The following is an 18,129-nucleotide window of genomic DNA, read 5'->3' on the forward strand; positions in this document are numbered from 1 at the left end:
GTAACCCTATTTCTTTTGGTTCCCTACTCCCGTATCTCTTTGACTGATCGTATATGAAATTCTTTCCTGTTCTTGATGATGAAGAGGCATCTGCTACTTCCTCCTCTGAAGATGAAGATGATAACGACACCATTGTACCATCCCCATCTGCTTCTAATTCTTCGAGTGATGATGATTTGTAGTAAGAGGACGAGAGAAGAGAACTAAAGACGAACTGAAGGCAACCCGAGTGAACTAGCAGAGCATTGTTGGCTTGTTATACTATTTTTAATTTTTATTTTGCATTGGCTGCTATCATAGTTTATTAGTTAATGGCTATGAACTAATGTATGTGAACTAATGTGTGAAATTACTCATGTTTTGGCTAAAATTTTGCTTTTTTTTTTGTAAAACGCTATTAGCAATAGCTGCCGCTATAGCTGCACTATAGCCGCTATAGCTTTTTCGGGAGGACTCCGCTAAAATTGATAGCCCGCTATTTGCAACATTGATCGTTTGCCATGTTCCGCCATTGATGGCAAGACTCCTTTAGAGGTATGGTCCGGTAAACCTGCAACTGATTATGATTTTTTGCATATTTTTGGTTCTATTGCATATTATCATGTGACTGAATCAAAGTTGGATCCACGTGCAAAGAAGGCTTTGTTTATGGGTTTCAGTGCTGGTGTTAAAGGATATCGGTTATGGTGTTTGGAGTCTAAGAAGACGATTGTTAGTAGGGATGTTACCTTTGATGAATCTTCCATGTTGAATAAGGTAAATCCAAATAGTAGTGATACTTCGCAGCAGATGGAGTATACACCGAAGCAGGTGGAGTTCGAAGAAGCAGTTGTGATCCCAACTACGAACTCCACAAATGACTCTCCTACGGAAGAAGAAGAAGAGTCAGATGATGAAGAGGTTCCAATAACCTTCGCAGCAATCAGAGCCAATTGCAGTCAGGCGAACGAGGCGGGAAAATAAGAAACCTGCTCGATTTGCGGATATGGTAGCATATGCGCCTCCAGTTGTTGATGATGTTCCATGTATCTTTTCGAAAGCTATTGAAAGTTCAGAAAGCGATGGTTGGAAAGGTGCTTTGGAATAAGAGATGCAATCTCTTCAGAAGAACAAGACGTGGAAGCTGATGCCATTGCCGAAAGGCAGGAAGGCAATTGGATGTAAATGGGTTTTTGCAAAGAAAGAGGGATTTCCTAACAAAGATGATGTTCGCTACAAAGCAAGATTGGTAGCTAAAGGCTACGCCCAGAAGGAGGGAATTGATTACAATGAGGTATTTTCTCCTGTTGTTAAACATTCCTCCATTAGAATTTTGTTGGCTTTGGTAGCGCAGTTGAATTTTGAGCTAACTCAACTTGATGTGAAAATCGCGTTTTTACACGGTGATCTGAAGGAGGAAATCTATATGACCCAACCGGAGGGATTCAAGGTTGCTGGTAAAAAAAATTGGGTTTGCAAGTTGAACAAATCGTTGTACGGATTGAAGCAGTCTTCAAGACAGTGGTACAAACGGTTTGACAAGTTTATAAAGGATCAGATGTACACAAGAAGCAAATACGACCACTGTGTGTATTTGCGCAGACTTCAAGATGGTTCCTACATCTACCTACTCTTATATGTTGATGATATGCTGATAGCATCAAAGAGCCAAGTTGAAATTGACAGATTGAAGGCTCAGTTGAGTAAAGAGTTCGAGATGAAGGATTTGGGGGAAGCCAAGAAGATTCTTAGTATGGAGATTACAAGGGATAGAGAGGGAGGCAAGCTTTGGCTGACACAGAAGCAGTATTTGACCAAAGTACTACAGCGTTTTGGTGTGAATGATGATTCCGAATTTGTAAGTACCCCACTTGCTCCTCATTTGAAACTTAGTTCTCAGTTATCTCCAAAAACGGAAGACGAGCAAGAATATATGGCGAAAGTTCCCTATGCTAACGCAGTTGGAAGCTTGATGTATGCAATGGTGTGTACAAGACCAGACATTTCACAGGCCGTTGGTATTGTGAGCAGATACATGCATGATCCAGGAAAGGGTCATTGGCAAGTTGTGAAATGGATTCTGCGGTATATCAAAGATACTGTAGATATTGGTTTGTTGTTTAAGCAGGATAAATCACTTGGTCATTTTGCAGTTGGATATTGTGATTCCGACTATGCTGGTGATTTGGATAAGCGAAGATCTACTACGGGCTATTTGTTCACTTTAGCGAGTGCGCCAATTAGTTGGAAGTCTACCTTGCAGTCAACGGTAGCTTTGTCTACGACAGAGGCAGAGTACATGGCCATTACTGAAGCTGTGAAGGAGGCAATTTGGCTTCATGGGTTGCTGAAAGAATTGGGTGTTGGTCAGAAACAACTTGAAGTATATTCTGACAGCCAGAGTGCTATTCATTTAGCAAAGAATCAGGTCTTTCATGCAAGGACGAAGCACATTGATATTCGCTATCATTTTGTGCGGGAAATTCTTGAAGAAGAGGAAATTGTCATCCAAAAGGTTCCGACTTTAGAGAATCCTGCAGATATGTTGACTAAGGTGGTGACGAGAGCCAAGTTTGAACATTGTTTGGACTTGGTTAATATTCTGCGATTTGGAGCTGGCGCTTGACTGCGCCAATATGAAAGCACCGCGAGCGTCTGTATGGGTGGAAAAGATTGTGTTCGGTGGGATTTGAAGTTTTGCCAAGGTGGAGATTTGTTGAAGTTTGGCAAATTTTGCCATCCCACATCGGTGGGTATAGGAATTAGTTTGGGGGAGAGTTGCCTATAAAAGGAACTCTCCTGCCCCATTTTGTAATCCATCCCAAATTTGTATTATCTTCTCCGTCTATATATAAGCGGGCTCTGCAGAGGGTGCTCGGAGACGTAAGCAATTTGGCCGAACTCAATTATCAAAGTTTCGGGTGTGTTCTTTCTTTATTATTTATTTTGTTCCGCATTTATTTCTGGCTTTATTTTATATTGGGATATTGTATTCAATATTATTTGCGGGTTTGGTAGTAGTGTTTTGTACGGTTCTTTTGGGTGTTTTTTTATTGTGATAAATACACCGTCTGATAAATTCTGTTAGGAATCTGGTATTTAAGAGGGACAGTGTCCTCGCCAGTATTTCTAAAGAATTTATTTGGAGAAGTAGTTTTATCGAGTAGACCCCATTGGGTTAACTCTGAAATTACTGAATCGGTTCATTTCACTATTTGAGAGAAAATTACCCGGTTTTCTCAACATATAATATTTATTATTTCACCCTCCAAAGGAGAAAGTGTGAATTATTCTAGTAGTAAATAAAGGTTACAAGCAAATGGAAATAAGATTATTAGTTCATCATGCTTTATAAGGGTTGTTGACTTTAATGTGTATGGGTAGGCCTTGTTTGAAAATGGGCATGGGATCTCTGCGGACTGTATTCTCTTTCAAACAGAGAGTCCAAGTGAAACGAGTAATCAAATAATGAAGCATTGCCAACGTCTCCATTCTCGCAAATTCGTTGCCTGGGCAAAGCCTCGCGCCTCCTCCAAATGCTACGAAGGTATGTGGTGGCATCGCTGCTTGATCTTCAAAACGCGATGGGTTGAACTTGTGCGGATCCGGGTATATGGCTCCATCCAACTGCGTCATGCATGTTGTCCAGAGCACCTGCCATCCTTTAGGAATAACATATCCTCCTATCTCAGTATCACGCAGCACTGTCCTAAACAAGAATAATATCGGTGGAGACATCCTCAACACCTCCATCCCAATTCTCCATGTGTACTTCATCTTACCAATGTCTTCCCAAGTTAGAGGATCACTTGCCCCCTTTTTCCCTCGCACAATCTCTTCGTGCTCTGCAACAACAAACAATTCATCTTTAATGTTTTGCTGATTTCAAGAAACCAATATAAAATATTTTAAGTGTACCTTTGCGGAGAAGTTGATAAACACTGGGGTGTTCAGCTACGAGTTTGACTAAGTATGTGAGAAGCGCGGAGGTGGTTTCATGGCCGGCGATCATCGCCACCGCGCAGTTTTCCTCGATTTCCTGGTCAGACAAGAGCGGTGAGCCGGCGTCATCGCACATGCTCAGCATGCTGGTGATGAGATCGTGCCCCTTTTCTCCTCTCTCCACTTTCTCCCTCTTCTCGCGTATTAGTTCCATTATAATGGCTCCAATTTTCGATCTCGCCCGAATGCTTCTGTTGAAGCGCGTAAAGGGGAGATTTATCGGTAAAACAAGTGCCCCCTCTATCAATTGTTCGAAGAGACGCACTAGGGTTTGTCTTCTCTCTCCTCTCTCCATTCCAAACAGAAGCGTGCAAATCATATTGAACGTCAGTGTCTTCATCAACGGCATCACCTGCAAAACTCAATACCACATTTCAATTAGCATATTAAATATAAATAAATATTTTAATAAATAGGGAATTAAAGAATAAATGCATACCGAGATAACATGATCGTGATGCCAATGTTGGGCGAGGTGCAGCCTGATCTCATTGTCCATCATCCCCACATACTGTTTGAGGGCTTCTGGTTTCAAAAAGGAAAGGAATGCTCCTCTCATCCGCCGGTGATCTTCGCCGCTCATCTCGAACAAATTCCTCTCGCCTACCAGCCGCGTCACCGACGCTGGCTGCTTGCTGGAGAGCGTCTGCTCGTCGCTGCTGAATATGAATTTATTGTAAGCTTGGCCCGTTACCAATATTGTCGGCTTTCCAAATAAGCTCATCTTCGAAACAGGGCCGTATTTTCGGGCCCTTTCTTGGAACCACTCCTCAGCTGTATCGGCTCGCATTGCCTTCAGAACCTCCAGGGTTTGCCCGATTATCGGAATTCCTACCGACCCGGCTGGGAGCCTTCTCTTCCTCTTCTTCACCATCGCCAAAAAACCCAGAGACACAAAAACCAGCACCCACAACATAATTGTCGACTCCATCTAAACTTTACTTTATTTTAACGAATGTGGAAACTCAACTTAAATAAGCGTATTCTAAATCTCTGATTGGCTACACTTCAACACAAGTAGGATGTTTAAAAAGTGTTTTCTCGTTAATATATAATTCATCGCTAATATAAGTAGATCCCTTAAACTAATATAGAGGGTTGCCATACCCTAAAAATTACCACTAAATATAAGTGGATTCTTTAAACTAACGTATACTTATATAGGGTTGCCATACCCTAAAATCACCTCTAATATAAGTATATAGGGTTACCTAAAAATCACAGCTTATATAACTAAATCCCCTAAAATTTACACATTATCATAGGACATTTAATTAAAAAAAAACAAAAAACGATTGAGCAAATAGGATTTACAGTATCATATGAGGAGCATTTAATGAAAATAAAAATATAAAAATAGAACTATAAAAATCGTAGAGTTATCATAGGAGGACCATTATAATTAAAAAAACATAAAGGTCATGTTTGATTGTCAGGATTCTATCTGGGAAAATAATCTGATTCCTTCAATTTTAAAAATCTTATGTTTGTTTCGGTTTTTAATCAAATTGGGAAAGTAATCAGAATTCCAAGATCAGGAAAGTTGGTACAACTTGCCAGGATTCTATCTGGGAAAATAATCTGATTCCTTCAATTTTAAAATCCTATGTTTGTTTCGGTTTTTAATCAAATTGAGAAAGTAATCAGAATTCCAAGATCAGGAAAGTTGTACCAACTTTCCTGGATTTTGAATCCTAACTTTTCTTAGGTATTCTTTTTCCAAGTCTTAGGATTCTTACATATTTAATGCAATATAAGTATATTATTATTATTATTTATTTATTTATTAATTAATTACAATGTATAAAAAATATTTTAAAATTATAAACCATACTTGATTATGGTATAATAAATAACTATAATTAAAATTATCATAATTATAACTATATTATTATAATATATATACATATATATATATATATATTTATTATCATAATAATAAATAATAATTTATTAAATAATTAAAATATAATTATATAATATAAATTATATAATAATAAATAAAAAGTACTATTTTATAAATTAATAATTAATCAATAAAGTCATAGTAAAATTTCAAATTATAAATTTATTCAATTATAATATCCGTAAATATGTATATAATTATAATAATTATATTTGTTATCAATCCTAAATTATTGTAATACTCCATGTAACTATAATTGCAATTATATTTTTATATACTATGATGTATAATCTATTTTTAAATTAATAAATATAATAATATAATTATTATTATTTGTAATTAATAATTTATTAAAAACTTTATATTATTATTCGTTTTTATAAATAAAAATAATAATAAGTAGGAGTATAATTTTAGTTTGGTGTTTAAATCAAATATAAAATTTAAAATCTCGATATTTTTCAAACACAGGAAAGTAAAGTTATTAGGAATCATATTCCTGTTATTCATTTTCTCTGGAATCATTTTCCTTGCCAACTTTACTTTCCGGTCAACCAAACATGACCAAAGTATATACTTGGATTTTGCGTTGTTTTAAAGCCATTATTTGGTCCGTTTTAAGCGTCAAAATTGCATTACACGTCCATTATTTGCATATTTTATACATTTTGCTATTTTTATGCGTTTTGTGATAAATGAGCAAAATAGAGCCCAAAAAGATAGAAAAATGTCAAAATCTGAAAGTTGGAGTAAAAGGAGTGTTAGATTAAAACTAACGTATCTATAAAAGAAATATTAGAATAAAAAGTTAAGTTAAGTTAAGATATGTTTTAATTTTTTTTAATGTTTTTTCAAATAACTAAAAATAATTCAAATTATAAAATTTATGAAATTGATGATTAGATAATGTTTGTACTTAAAATATTTTATCTATGAAATTTTAAATTAAAGGTAAGGAGATTGAAAATATAGTGTGTGCACACTTTATATTCTTTTAAGAATTAAAACTTGGACAATTTGGTGACAAGTGCCCCACTCATGATTAAAAATGAAAAAAAAATGAGAAGAAAAAAAAGTAAATTAAAAGAAGAAATCAAAATTGTGAAAAAGAATTTATGATATTAATTTTAAATTTTAACAATGAACAAAATAAATTTAGAATCGATGTTAAATTTTAACAAGGAATTTTAAATTTATTTAAATTAATTAAATAAATTTAGAATCGATGTTAACAATGAACAAAATAACTAACAAAAATTTTAGTTATATGTGAATTGAACGTAGTATACAAATCAACATTGAAACATAATAAATTTGAAACAAATAACAGAATATAATGTTCACATGTTAAACCATGGAGTAGAAGGTAAAATCTATCACAATAAAGAAATTAAAAAAAATACTCATAATTAAAAAAAAACTTCTTTATACACTATATTAACTTTGAAATTAAAAGAACCATCAACCTCGTCATTTCAAACTAATTAAAACCTTCCATTCTTCACAACTCGTCACTCTCCAATAGAACTCAAAGATAAAATAACTCATTTCCCTTGTTTAAAGTCATTCATCTCACCTAAAACTACAATTAAATACTACCATAACTTTAAAAAGGAACAAAATTATTTTCAAACATAAATTCAATAACCAATATGCATAGCAAGTTTTGGCAATTTGTATAGTTCTCAATAAAATTATATAAAAATTAAAAACAAATTACATTCAGTTTACCAATAACATTAATATTTTCATATGACACAACCTAGAAATTGGCCGGTTAGGTCATCCACAACGTTGTCTATTATCCCTCTCTTAACCATCTAATCTCTTTACTATTCATGGGCCCCACTATACTTTTCATCACATCTCTTAACTAAAAGAAACACCTGTAACCCTTCATCTCTTAACCATCTCATCCCTTAACTATTCATTCAATTTCATTTTTTATTTTTATTTCCAACAAATTCAATTAATAAAAACACACTTCATTAAATAAAATAAAATTACAACTTAAAACTCTAAAAAAATAAAAACCACATTAATAAAATCCTAAAAAAATAAAAATTACATAATTTAAAATCTTTCGCTCACTCTCTCTAAATTCAAAATCTCAAAACTCAAAGAAACAGAAGAAAGAGTTGTCTAATGACGATCATGTACGTCTACTGGTTGCCAAATTTTGCCCAAATGTGCCCAAAAATTAAAAATTTGTAAAAAACGGCTATAACGGTTAGTATAATTTTGGGATTTTTTTTATTTTTCAAATTTTTTCTGAATTTCAAAAAAACAAAAAAAAAACATTTTCAATGGAAATAAACGATGCCCACTCGCGGGCCGGTGAGTGGGCGTCACGGACGAACCACAACTCGCCACGTGGCCAACGCGCGTGGCGAGACAGCTCGCGGACTGCCTCTCCGCGACGAGACACGGGAGAGGTTGGGGACGAGACGAAGCCCGCAACGCTGTCTCAATGCGGTCTCGTCTCTCCGAGACGAGATAGAGACAACAATGAGACGCGTTGCTCTTATAGTTTCAACATAAATTTTATAATATGGATCAATTATAAAGTACTAATATAAATAGACTAAAAATCTAATCATTACTATTAAAAATATTATAATGATTAAAATATAATAGAAAAAAATTGTGGTAACATCATCTAAAGAATATAAACATAGTAGTAATAAATAAAAGCAGACGAAAGAGACGAAAATGATGTTTCCTACAACATTTGGCTGATCTGGAATGACAAAAGCGAAGTTGGACGGAGAGATATCGGCCTCGTTCTCAGCGCCGAAGCTGATGAAGAACACTGCTAGTGGCAGTTACACGTGCAGCAGCGACACGCTTATGGATCTCAACACTGAGCCGGAAGGGAGTTCTGGCAACAAGACTGCCAGAGCCCAGGCCAGAGGGAAGGCGGCCGCTTCTGGATTGGCTCCCCCCTTTGCTATAACGCAGGATATTGAGAAGTTGCAATACTTTTGGGATGTTGCCAGAGTATATTGGAGAAATGATGACACTTATAATGGTTTTTGTAGAATATTTTCTGCGTGATTGATTTTGTTGTTCATACCTATTTTAATCTGAAAACCTTACATACTCTTTAAGTTAGATATTATCAGAGCTAGGCCTGTCAAAATGAATAGCAGGTATTGGATACCCGAAACCCGGTTTTTCGGGTTTCGGATCGGGATTGGGTAGTGAGAATTATGGATTGTTGGATATCGGGTTATCCGATACCCGATCGGGTATATACCCGAATTATCTGATTTTTTTCATTAATAAATTATATTTTTATTCTAATTAAATGTAACTCTCTTTCTTAATTGCATATTAGTTAATACTCCCTCCGTCCCGCACTACTCGCACATTTCCTTTTGGGCACGGAGATTAAGGAATGAGTGATAGACACAGTCAACAATTACGGCTGTAGGTATAAATTGTTACTAAAAATGGAAAGAGTGTAAATAACTTGGGACGCCCAGAAAGGAAATAAGTGCAAGTAGTGCGGGACGGAGGGAGTACATAATAGTTAGCGTATAGGATTAGGGTATACCCCAAATTTCACAGCGCCTCACTCCCTCTCCTGCTCTCTCGTTGTGCCTCCCTCCGCCGCCGCGGCGTCTGCTCTCCCAGGCCGGTCGTCTCCTCTCGGTAGTCTCTCCCTCTCCTCTCGCCCGCCGCCAACCCAGCTTTCTTCCACCCTCTACTGCCCAGTCTCTCCATCTCCTCTCGAAATAGTAGTCTTGTCACTACCTCAATATTTAAAATTGTTTACATAACTTTTAATATTTGGCAGTACATGGAGAATTGGCAGTATATAGTGTAATTTTTAATATTTGGCCATTCATGGAGAGTTGGCAGTATACACTTTTAAAACTTGGCATTATATATTTATAATAATTGTGAAATGCTCATTTTGTGTTTAGTTTTTCTCTTAAATATTAACTTAACTTTGTATTAAATTTGAACTAAATAATATTAAATAAAATTTGAAAGTCTGTAGTTAACTTTCTAAAAGAAAAAAAATTCAAAATCACAATCACAATCGGGACTGGATACTCGAGTCGAGTATCTGGGTACCCGAAATCAAATTCGAGTCTGGTATCGGGTATTGGATTTCAGGAATTTCAGGATCGGGTATCCGCGGGTACCCGAATTGACAGGTGTAATACCCCGCATCTTTTTTTAAAAGAAAAAAATGAAGCTATTATATTTTTGAGTATTTTCAAAAGTATTTTGAAATTATTTTATTGTCAATTGATTTATCGTAAAAGCTTTGAACTAATGAGTTTAAATTCCAAATGTTTTACAGGTTGTCCTACTTGACCGAAGATGCGCTCTAGCATAATAAATAAGTCTAATAAGGAATAGATTCACAAGAAACTTATGCAGACTTTGACCAAGAAATTAATAAAAATTGTTAGGCTTTTCATGTGTTTGATTCATAAGGAACGGAGAGGGACCGACAAAGTTTTAAAAGTAAACTGACATTTTTACCCCTCAAATATTCGATGTTCTGGGCGTATATGTTCGCTGTGTATTGGATTTACAATCATCCACTATTGTGGTAATTGAACTCAGAGTTGTCAAAATATCAAAACACTATGTTCTCAATCATGAATTAGGTCTCCAAATAACAGGTTATACTAGGAATGTGGTAATAAAAAAATTGCAGCAGATAAATGTGGAATTGAAGTCCCCAAAATATCACATATTTGAGGCTACAGAAAATAAGAAAATGTTGGAGGAAAAAGGTTGCAACCTACAACAATTATTACTTATGAATACCCAATTTCAGATTATGACAACTGCCTCTGCGGATTTCCTTATAGGCTAATAGCAACTCCTTCCCCTCCCCCTCCTCCCCTGCATCTGCTTCTTCTTCCGCCCTCATCGTCGTTGCCGCCGCCGCATTCTCTCTCTCTGCACCACCGTCTCCTCCCCCTCCTCCACCCTCCATCGGCGGCGCCGTCTCCTCTATCGTCCACCGCCGCCTCCCCCTCCTGAACCACTTCGATCTTTCATAGTATTTGATATCGAACCATCCGGCGGAGAAGTAGTTCATTAGATCTGGGCGAAGAGGACTAGAGGAAAAAGAATGAAGGGTATACGTGGAACTAAATATATTTTCTGGGTACATGAGAATAGAATCGGTGGGTTAGGCCCAGAAAAATTAACTAGAGTACACATGTATTGATACCCGGGCCAGTGCCTTTTCAAGGGCCAATGAGAGAGTCTTTTTTAAGGGCGTGTTTAGTTACCCTGATATGGGAAAGTGAGATATAAAACTGAGTTAGAATTGAGGGAGTAGGGCCCACTTAATTAACACCACTCCCATGCGTTCAGTGTTTAATAAATAGATGCAGTTTTGTCATTGAAAAAATAATTAATTGAATACTATATTGACCAACAATCATGTTCTGCCAAAATTGCCCCTTCATTTTGGTTAAAAACATGTTTCGCAGGAATGCCAAAATTTAGGCGCGACTTTGAAAAATTTGAGCGGCGTAAATCTCTCAATAAATAAGCTTCATTCTCAATTGGAGAACTCACATTTGGAGGAGAGTGCAGAATCGTTCCCGCAACTCAAAATGCAGTCCGGACTCTTTCGATCAACCGGTATGCAATCATCTTCTTCGTTGTTGTAAAGCTGTATTTTCGACTGCTGTAATGTGGCTATATACCAGAGACCCCTCGGATCTTACACCGTATAAAGCTTAGTACATAATGGGTTGGGATAGTAGAGCTGAGTATGCAATTTAATCGCAATTTATTATCATCAATTGGTTGGGCAAAATTTGGGGAGCTTGAAGCAACACACGATTTGTCTGAATTGTATATGATATTGATGCATCGGTGGCATAAAATTACTACTTTAATTGGTCCTTGTAGGTTGTATGTCAAACGGAAAACGCCCAATGATGCAGAGTAGTAATGATACCTTCTCACAGGAAGGTACCTTTTGAATGAATTGTATATGATATTGATGCATTTATGGCATCAATTAACTGCTTTGATTGTCCTTGTAGGTGGTATGTCAAATGGAAAACGCCCAATGATACAGAGTGGTACTGGTACCTTCTCACAGGATGGTTCGTTTTGGTTGCTACTGTTTTTTTCTTTTGTTATGTTTATGCATAGAAGTCGTTGTAAGTGTATGCATTTGATGTTCTATGCTGACATTTACCACGAAATAGGTGTGGCTGTTTCGGGAAGGCAAAAGTTTCATAAGGGGGACCGTTCACGCCGGATTTGGATCTTCCGTGAAGAGGAGATCTTAGCCGCCACTTTGCTGGATCTAGTTGCTCATGGATGGAAATCCGACAATGGATTTCGTACGGGATACCTGACCAAGATCGAGGAGAGTCTTCGTGCGGAATTTCCAAATTGCGATCTCAGGGGGACTCCACACATCACATCCAAAATAGGCGCCTGGAAAAAGAGTTATGGGATTCTTAGATCCATCTTGAGTCGAACAGGGGTTGGTTTCAATCTCCACAACGATTTCAAGATTGATATTGATGACGAGCAATGGGAGCAAATTGTCCAGGTTATTACACTAATTTCATCCAAAAGTTTCATCCATATTCCCCATGTGTTTCTCTTACTGAGACAACTAATATAAAACAATACGAAATTTGTTTATTGTAGGCCAATAAGGATGCAAAGTTTATGCGTAATAAGTCGTGGCCATTTTGGGAGCAATGAAAGTGTATTTTCGGAAAGGATCGTGCTGGAGGAGGCGGTGCTGAACAGGTTGATGCCGCTGCAGAGCACATGAGGTCCCATTTGGGTGGAGGTAGTCAGTGCAACGAGAATGACTACCACCCGTCATTTGATGATTTACCTTTCGCTGATGGAAGTGTCCCGGCCACAGCAAGTCCTGAGCTTAACGAGTCTAGTTCGCGCTACACCGAGAAGGAGATGTCAACTACTAAGGGTAACACTCTCAAGCGAAAGTCTAGCTCCCCCGATACTCAGCTGTTTGCTTTCCTTGCTAATCTGCACGCCGAAACAAACTCACGTTTGGATGTTATAGCATCTAGGATCGGGTACGAGTTCGACATGGGTAAGGCCCGACAAGAGGTATTTGATAAGCTTGGGACGGTTGATGGGCTAAGTCTTGACCAGCGTTATGATTTATGCAACATCTTGGGTGACAAACCCCAACGACTTGAAGTTTTCATTGGGATGCCAGCGTCTGCGCGTCTTGGATATGTTCTGAAGCTGATCGAGGAGAGTCGTCGCTGCGGGTGATCGGTTCTGAGTAGTTGTAGTTTTTGCTGCTATGTTTAAGTATGTTTAGCGTGTGTTAATGGACTAGTATGTTTACTTTTGATGTTTCCTTGTGTATAATCTGCAAACTTTTTTTGACTCTGTAATTGCATAGAGGATAGATTTAGGTGTTCATCTATCCCATTTTCTGTAATTAGATGCAGGCATTATCTAAGAACATCTTCATTATCAAGACTATTGCATTTCCTTATGTTAACTTCCTCCATCTTTTTTAAGGCATCCTACACTCTAAATTCTTCCTAATTACCATTGTCATCTTATAATACGAAGAGATGCAATAACAAAAGGTAGATATAACTATAAAACGGGCGATTAATATTTCTATCGCCACCATACCATTACATCATGGATTCACGTACGAAATACCTACACCATCCTTAGGAATGAAAACGAGCATACGACCGAAATAAAGATTGTAGGGAGTATTTTAAAATCTACGGTCCTAGATTTCATCATAAGCTTACAAAGATCACCCTCTTGGGCGTTAAACAGGGACCGACACCTCTCTCACACAACTTAGAACGGTGGACGGCGGAAGTTGTGAGGCCACCAAGTAATAGGCGAATTGGATGCACATGAACTCCCATGCGGTGACCTTCCCGATGGGCCTGCCTCAGGATGCACAATCGGTGGTGGTTTTGGTAACGCCACACCCTTCTCGAACCGAGTCCCAAGCATGCCATCTGAACCGATATCTATGAAATACATCCCCTTCTTCGTTGTCGATTCTCTGTCAGTGACATCAGCACCATCATCAAAAAGTTTGCGACAAACGGGTGGACGGGGGATGACCATGGGAGTGGCATGTCCCAGTAAATATGACCCTTCATACGTTCGAGGCAGTCGATAAGGATCGTGTCACAAACTACGCTCCATTGGCCTTGGTACAAATACTCTGTCTGGCGTGGGATGTACATCGGCGCAATATGATAGAAAATAAAGTTGGAAGCTGGTGGTTTGTGCCATGAGTAGTTATGAACTTATATAATGGATGTTATTAGTGGTTGATGACTTGTAACCACCCACCGTAATTAATAAGATAGAGTATTAACACCAAGCTGAGCTCTTGTGGATAAATTCACTCATTACCTGGCACCACCATTTTTAGGGGCATCAAGAGTCTAGAGTTGCGCCGTCTATTGGAGTCCCGTCGCATTTAAGTTGCTTCAGCCATGGTGTGACAGCAATTGAAGGTCTTATTAATTCGGTAGTTGTGAAGCAAACAAGTTTAGTAATGACAGAAAATCAAAATAGGTTAGCCTCAAATTAAGAGGGTGATAAATACGGTTTTTGCATGTTTTTAATAATGATAGTTTTAGATTTTTTGGATGATAAAATGATACTTTTGCATCATAAAATGATAGTTTGAGGGGATAAAATGATAGTTTCAAATGATAAAATGATACTTTTGTTTAATAATGATAAAATGATAAAATGATATATGTTAGGTTTATTGCATAGAATGATAGTTTTGCCGGATAGAATGATACTCTGAATGATAAAATGATACTTTGAATTTCGCCAAATATCATGTAAAATGATAAAATGATAAAATGATAGGTTTATTGCATAGAATGATAGTTTTGTCGGATAGAATGATACTCTGAGTTGATAAAATGATACTTTTGACTGACTGATAAAATGATAGGTTTATTGCATACAATGATAGTTTTGCCGGATAGAATGATACTCTGAGTTGATAAAATGATACTCTGAATTTCGCCAAATATCACGTAAAATGATAAAATGATAGGTTTATTGCATAGAATGATAGTTTTGCCGGATAGAATGATACTCTGAGTTGATAAAATGATACTCTTGACTGATACAATGATACTCTGAATTTCGCCAAATATCACGTAAAATGATAAAATGATAAAATGATAGTTTTGCCGGATAGAATGATACTTTCAGCCGATAGAATGATAGTTTTGCCGGGTAGAATGATACTTTCAGCCGATAGAATGATAGGTATTTTGTGTGTATAAAATGACATTTTTGTTTAATAAAATGATACTTTTAATTTATAAAATGATAATCTAAGCGGATAAGATGACAGTAACCTTATAAAAATGATAGTTTAGCTGAAGAAATTGCATATAAGCTGATAAAATGATACTTTAACGTGACAAAATGACATAAAACTGATAAAATGATAGTTTTTCCGGATAGAATGATACTTTCAGCCGATAGAATGATAGTTTTGCCGAGTAGAATGATACTTTCAGCCGATAGAATGATAGGTATTTTGTGTGTATAAAATGACATTTTTGTAAATGATACGTTTACCTTATAAAATGATAATCTAAGCGGATAAGATGACAGTAACCTTATAAAAATGATAGTTTAGCTGAAGAAATTGCATATAAGCTGATAAAATGATACTTTAACGTGACAAAATGACATAAAACTGATAAAATGATAGTTTTTCCGGATAGAATGATAGTTTTGCCGGGTAGAATGATACTTTCAGCCGATAGAATGATAGGTATTTTGTGTGTATAAAATGACATTTTTGTTTAATAAAATGATACTTTTACCTTATAAAATGATAATCTAAGCGGATAAGATGGCAGTAACCTTATAAAAATGATAGTTTAGCTGAAGAAATTGCATATAAGCTGATAAAATGATACTTTAACGTGACAAAATGACATAAAACTGATAAAATGATAGTTTTTCCGGATAGAATGATACTTTCAGCCGATAGAATGATAGTTTTGCCGGGTAGAATGATACTTTCATTCTATCGGGCAAAAGTATAATTTTATCAGTTTTATGTCATTTTGTCACGTTAAAGTATCATTTTATCAGCTTATATGCAATTTCTCCAGCTAAACTATCATTTTTATAAGCTAACTGTCATTTTATCCGCTTAGATTATCATTTTATAAGGTAAAAGTATCATTTTATTAAACAAAAATGTCATTTTATTCACCAAAAATACCTATCATTCTATCGGCTGAAAGTATCATTCTAACGGCTAAAAGTATCATTCTATAGGCTGAAAGTATCATTCTATCGGGCAATACTATCATTTTATCATTTTACGTGATATTTGGCGAAATTCAGAGTATCATTTTATCATTCAGAGTATCATTTTATAAACTGAAAGTATCATTCTATCCGGCAAAACTATCATTCTATGCAATAAACCTATCATTTTATCATTTTATCATTTTATCATTTTATCAGTCAGTCAAAAGTATCATTTTATCAACTCAGAGTATCATTCTATCCGGCAAAACTATCATTCTCTTCGTCTTCGAAATAGCTTCGCGTTGGTACCTTGAACATCTAAATTGGAAAATCGCCTTGATTTAGAATGGAAAATCCATTAAGTGAAAATAGTTTTTAGTAGAATTTTAATACAATTTTTCACCAATAACTTCCTACGCAAAATACATAGCTTCCTACGCAAAATACAACAACAGCAGTGGTCTACTTGTTACTTCATGTCACTACATATTCCTTCCAATCAGAACACCGAATAGGACAAACATTAAACCCATAAACCCCAGATGATTCCCGTTAACAGGACACTTGTAGTAATATCTTCATGCATTCATGGTCAACTATTATTCCACATGTTTAGCACATGTGCATCCCGAAGCTGCGTCCATTGAGCAGATGGCTCAACGCTGTCAACGTAGTCGACGCCTATGCTGTCTTCTTCAGGTAAAATAGCAGGCTCGTCGTAGTCAAGCTCAACTTCAACAGGGTCTACATCCATCTCTTGGCGAATGAAGTTGTGAAGTAAAAAACAGCTCATAATTAGGCGAATTTGTGTCTGAATTGGATAAAAAGATGCGCTACGAAGTATGCCCCACCGCATCTTAAGTACTGCAAATGCCCTCTCAATAATGTTCCTAGCTTTGGTGTGCCTCATATTAAACATTTCCTTAGGGTCTTGTGGCTTTTCTGTACCGACTCCCCACTCTTTTAGATGATACCGAACCCCCCTGTAGGGGGTTAAAAATCCGTTACAGTTGGCATACGCATTATCACATAAGTAGTAACACCCTGCGTGACATTTTGTTTAAATGGTTTCAGTTTACAATTCATAGTACCCAAACAATAAGCTCAACATTGACTGCAATATAGGTGTTGATTTTGAAATACCTTGGGGGACCTTGAAACCATTATTTCGGGATACTGCATCCCTTAGAACTCGCGAGTCTCCGGCTGCCCCTCCCATCCTGGCAAGAAGTACACGAACTGCATGTTGCGATCGCAAACAGCGAGGGTATTCGTTGCTATCTGCCCCTTCCTTGTGCGATACCGAGGTTTATCTTGCTGACTAGCACATTGATATGGGTACCGTCCAATGCCCCAAGACAACCCTGACAAAAAATAAAAGTCAGCCAAAGATTAGTAAATGAACACTATGCTCAATTTTTCAAGCATACCTAGGATCATAGAAAAGTACCGTGAACCATTTCCATCTGTGATCTGTACAGTCAGCGGGTACGGGGGTGGGTTTTGATAGCAATACCGAGTGTAGGCTCAGCACTGCAGCAAGCACTTTGTGCACGCATTGTGAGACAGTTGCACCAGATCGTGCAAAATGGAAACCACACGGTTCTTGTTATGATGTGTGAGTACACCCAGAAACATTGCGACTTGTTCCTCAACACCTAAGGTTTTTCCTATCCTCAGTCCACCCCTTGCGTGTAGGATCCGACATAACTTAGCGAAGGTGTTACGATCCATTCTCAGATTTGCTACACAATCTGCGTCGGTCACATGGACGAGTTTGTCCAGATACTTGACTTGTTCGGGGATCTTTTTTATCACGCTGTACCGTCTCGCTCTGTCTAGGATTCGTCGTCTACTTCTAGCAGTTTTTGCACACACATATTTCTCAACTAGAACTGTGGTCTCCACACGGTATATAAACTGAAGATCTTCAAGTAGCATACACAGGCTGGCGTTGTTAC

General features: G+C 37.0%; 2 protein-coding genes across 2 annotated transcripts; both read right to left on the bottom strand.

Annotated features, from left to right (window-relative positions):
• Positions 1-3,321: 3,321 nt before the first annotated feature.
• On the bottom strand, positions 3,322-4,912 carry LOC121744325 (cytochrome P450 716B1-like). Its single transcript, XM_042137829.1, has 3 exons — positions 4,421-4,912; positions 3,898-4,333; positions 3,322-3,824 (listed from the first exon to the last, which is right to left on the bottom strand). The coding sequence occupies exons 1-3, from the start codon at positions 4,910-4,912 to the stop codon at positions 3,322-3,324; spliced, it is 1,431 nt and encodes a 476-aa protein (XP_041993763.1).
• Positions 4,913-16,760: 11,848 nt separating this feature from the next.
• LOC121745734 lies at positions 16,761-17,634 on the bottom strand. The gene is made up of 4 exons (XM_042139698.1): positions 17,619-17,634; positions 17,472-17,532; positions 17,312-17,388; positions 16,761-17,212 (listed from the first exon to the last, which is right to left on the bottom strand). The coding sequence occupies exons 1-4, from the start codon at positions 17,632-17,634 to the stop codon at positions 16,761-16,763; spliced, it is 606 nt and encodes a 201-aa protein (XP_041995632.1).
• Between the last annotated feature and the right edge of the window lie 495 nt (positions 17,635-18,129).

The sequence above is a fragment of the Salvia splendens genome, chromosome 8 (genome assembly GCF_004379255.2).
Source record: "Salvia splendens isolate huo1 chromosome 8, SspV2, whole genome shotgun sequence".
Taxonomy (NCBI): Eukaryota; Viridiplantae; Streptophyta; class Magnoliopsida; order Lamiales; family Lamiaceae; genus Salvia; species Salvia splendens.

What these genes read in the sequence shown, in the direction of transcription:
- LOC121744325 (XM_042137829.1), bottom strand. Translation starts at nt 4,912, where the DNA reads ATGGAGTCGACAATTATGTTGTGGGTGCTGGTTTTTGTGTCTCTGGGT. An exon ending in ATCACGATCATGTTATCTCG is followed by an intron (nt 4,334 to 4,420) that starts GTATGCATTTAT and finishes TGAGTTTTGCAG; the next exon opens with GTGATGCCGTTGATGAAGAC. An exon ending in TTATCAACTTCTCCGCAAAG is followed by an intron (nt 3,825 to 3,897) that starts GTACACTTAAAA and finishes TTGTTGTTGCAG; the next exon opens with AGCACGAAGAGATTGTGCGA.
- LOC121745734 (XM_042139698.1), bottom strand. An exon ending in AGTCAGCAAGATAAACCTCG is followed by an intron (nt 17,389 to 17,471) that starts GTATCGCACAAG and finishes ACTTCTTGCCAG; the next exon opens with GATGGGAGGGGCAGCCGGAG. An exon ending in TGGTTTCAAGGTCCCCCAAG is followed by an intron (nt 17,213 to 17,311) that starts GTATTTCAAAAT and finishes AATGTCACGCAG; the next exon opens with GGTGTTACTACTTATGTGAT.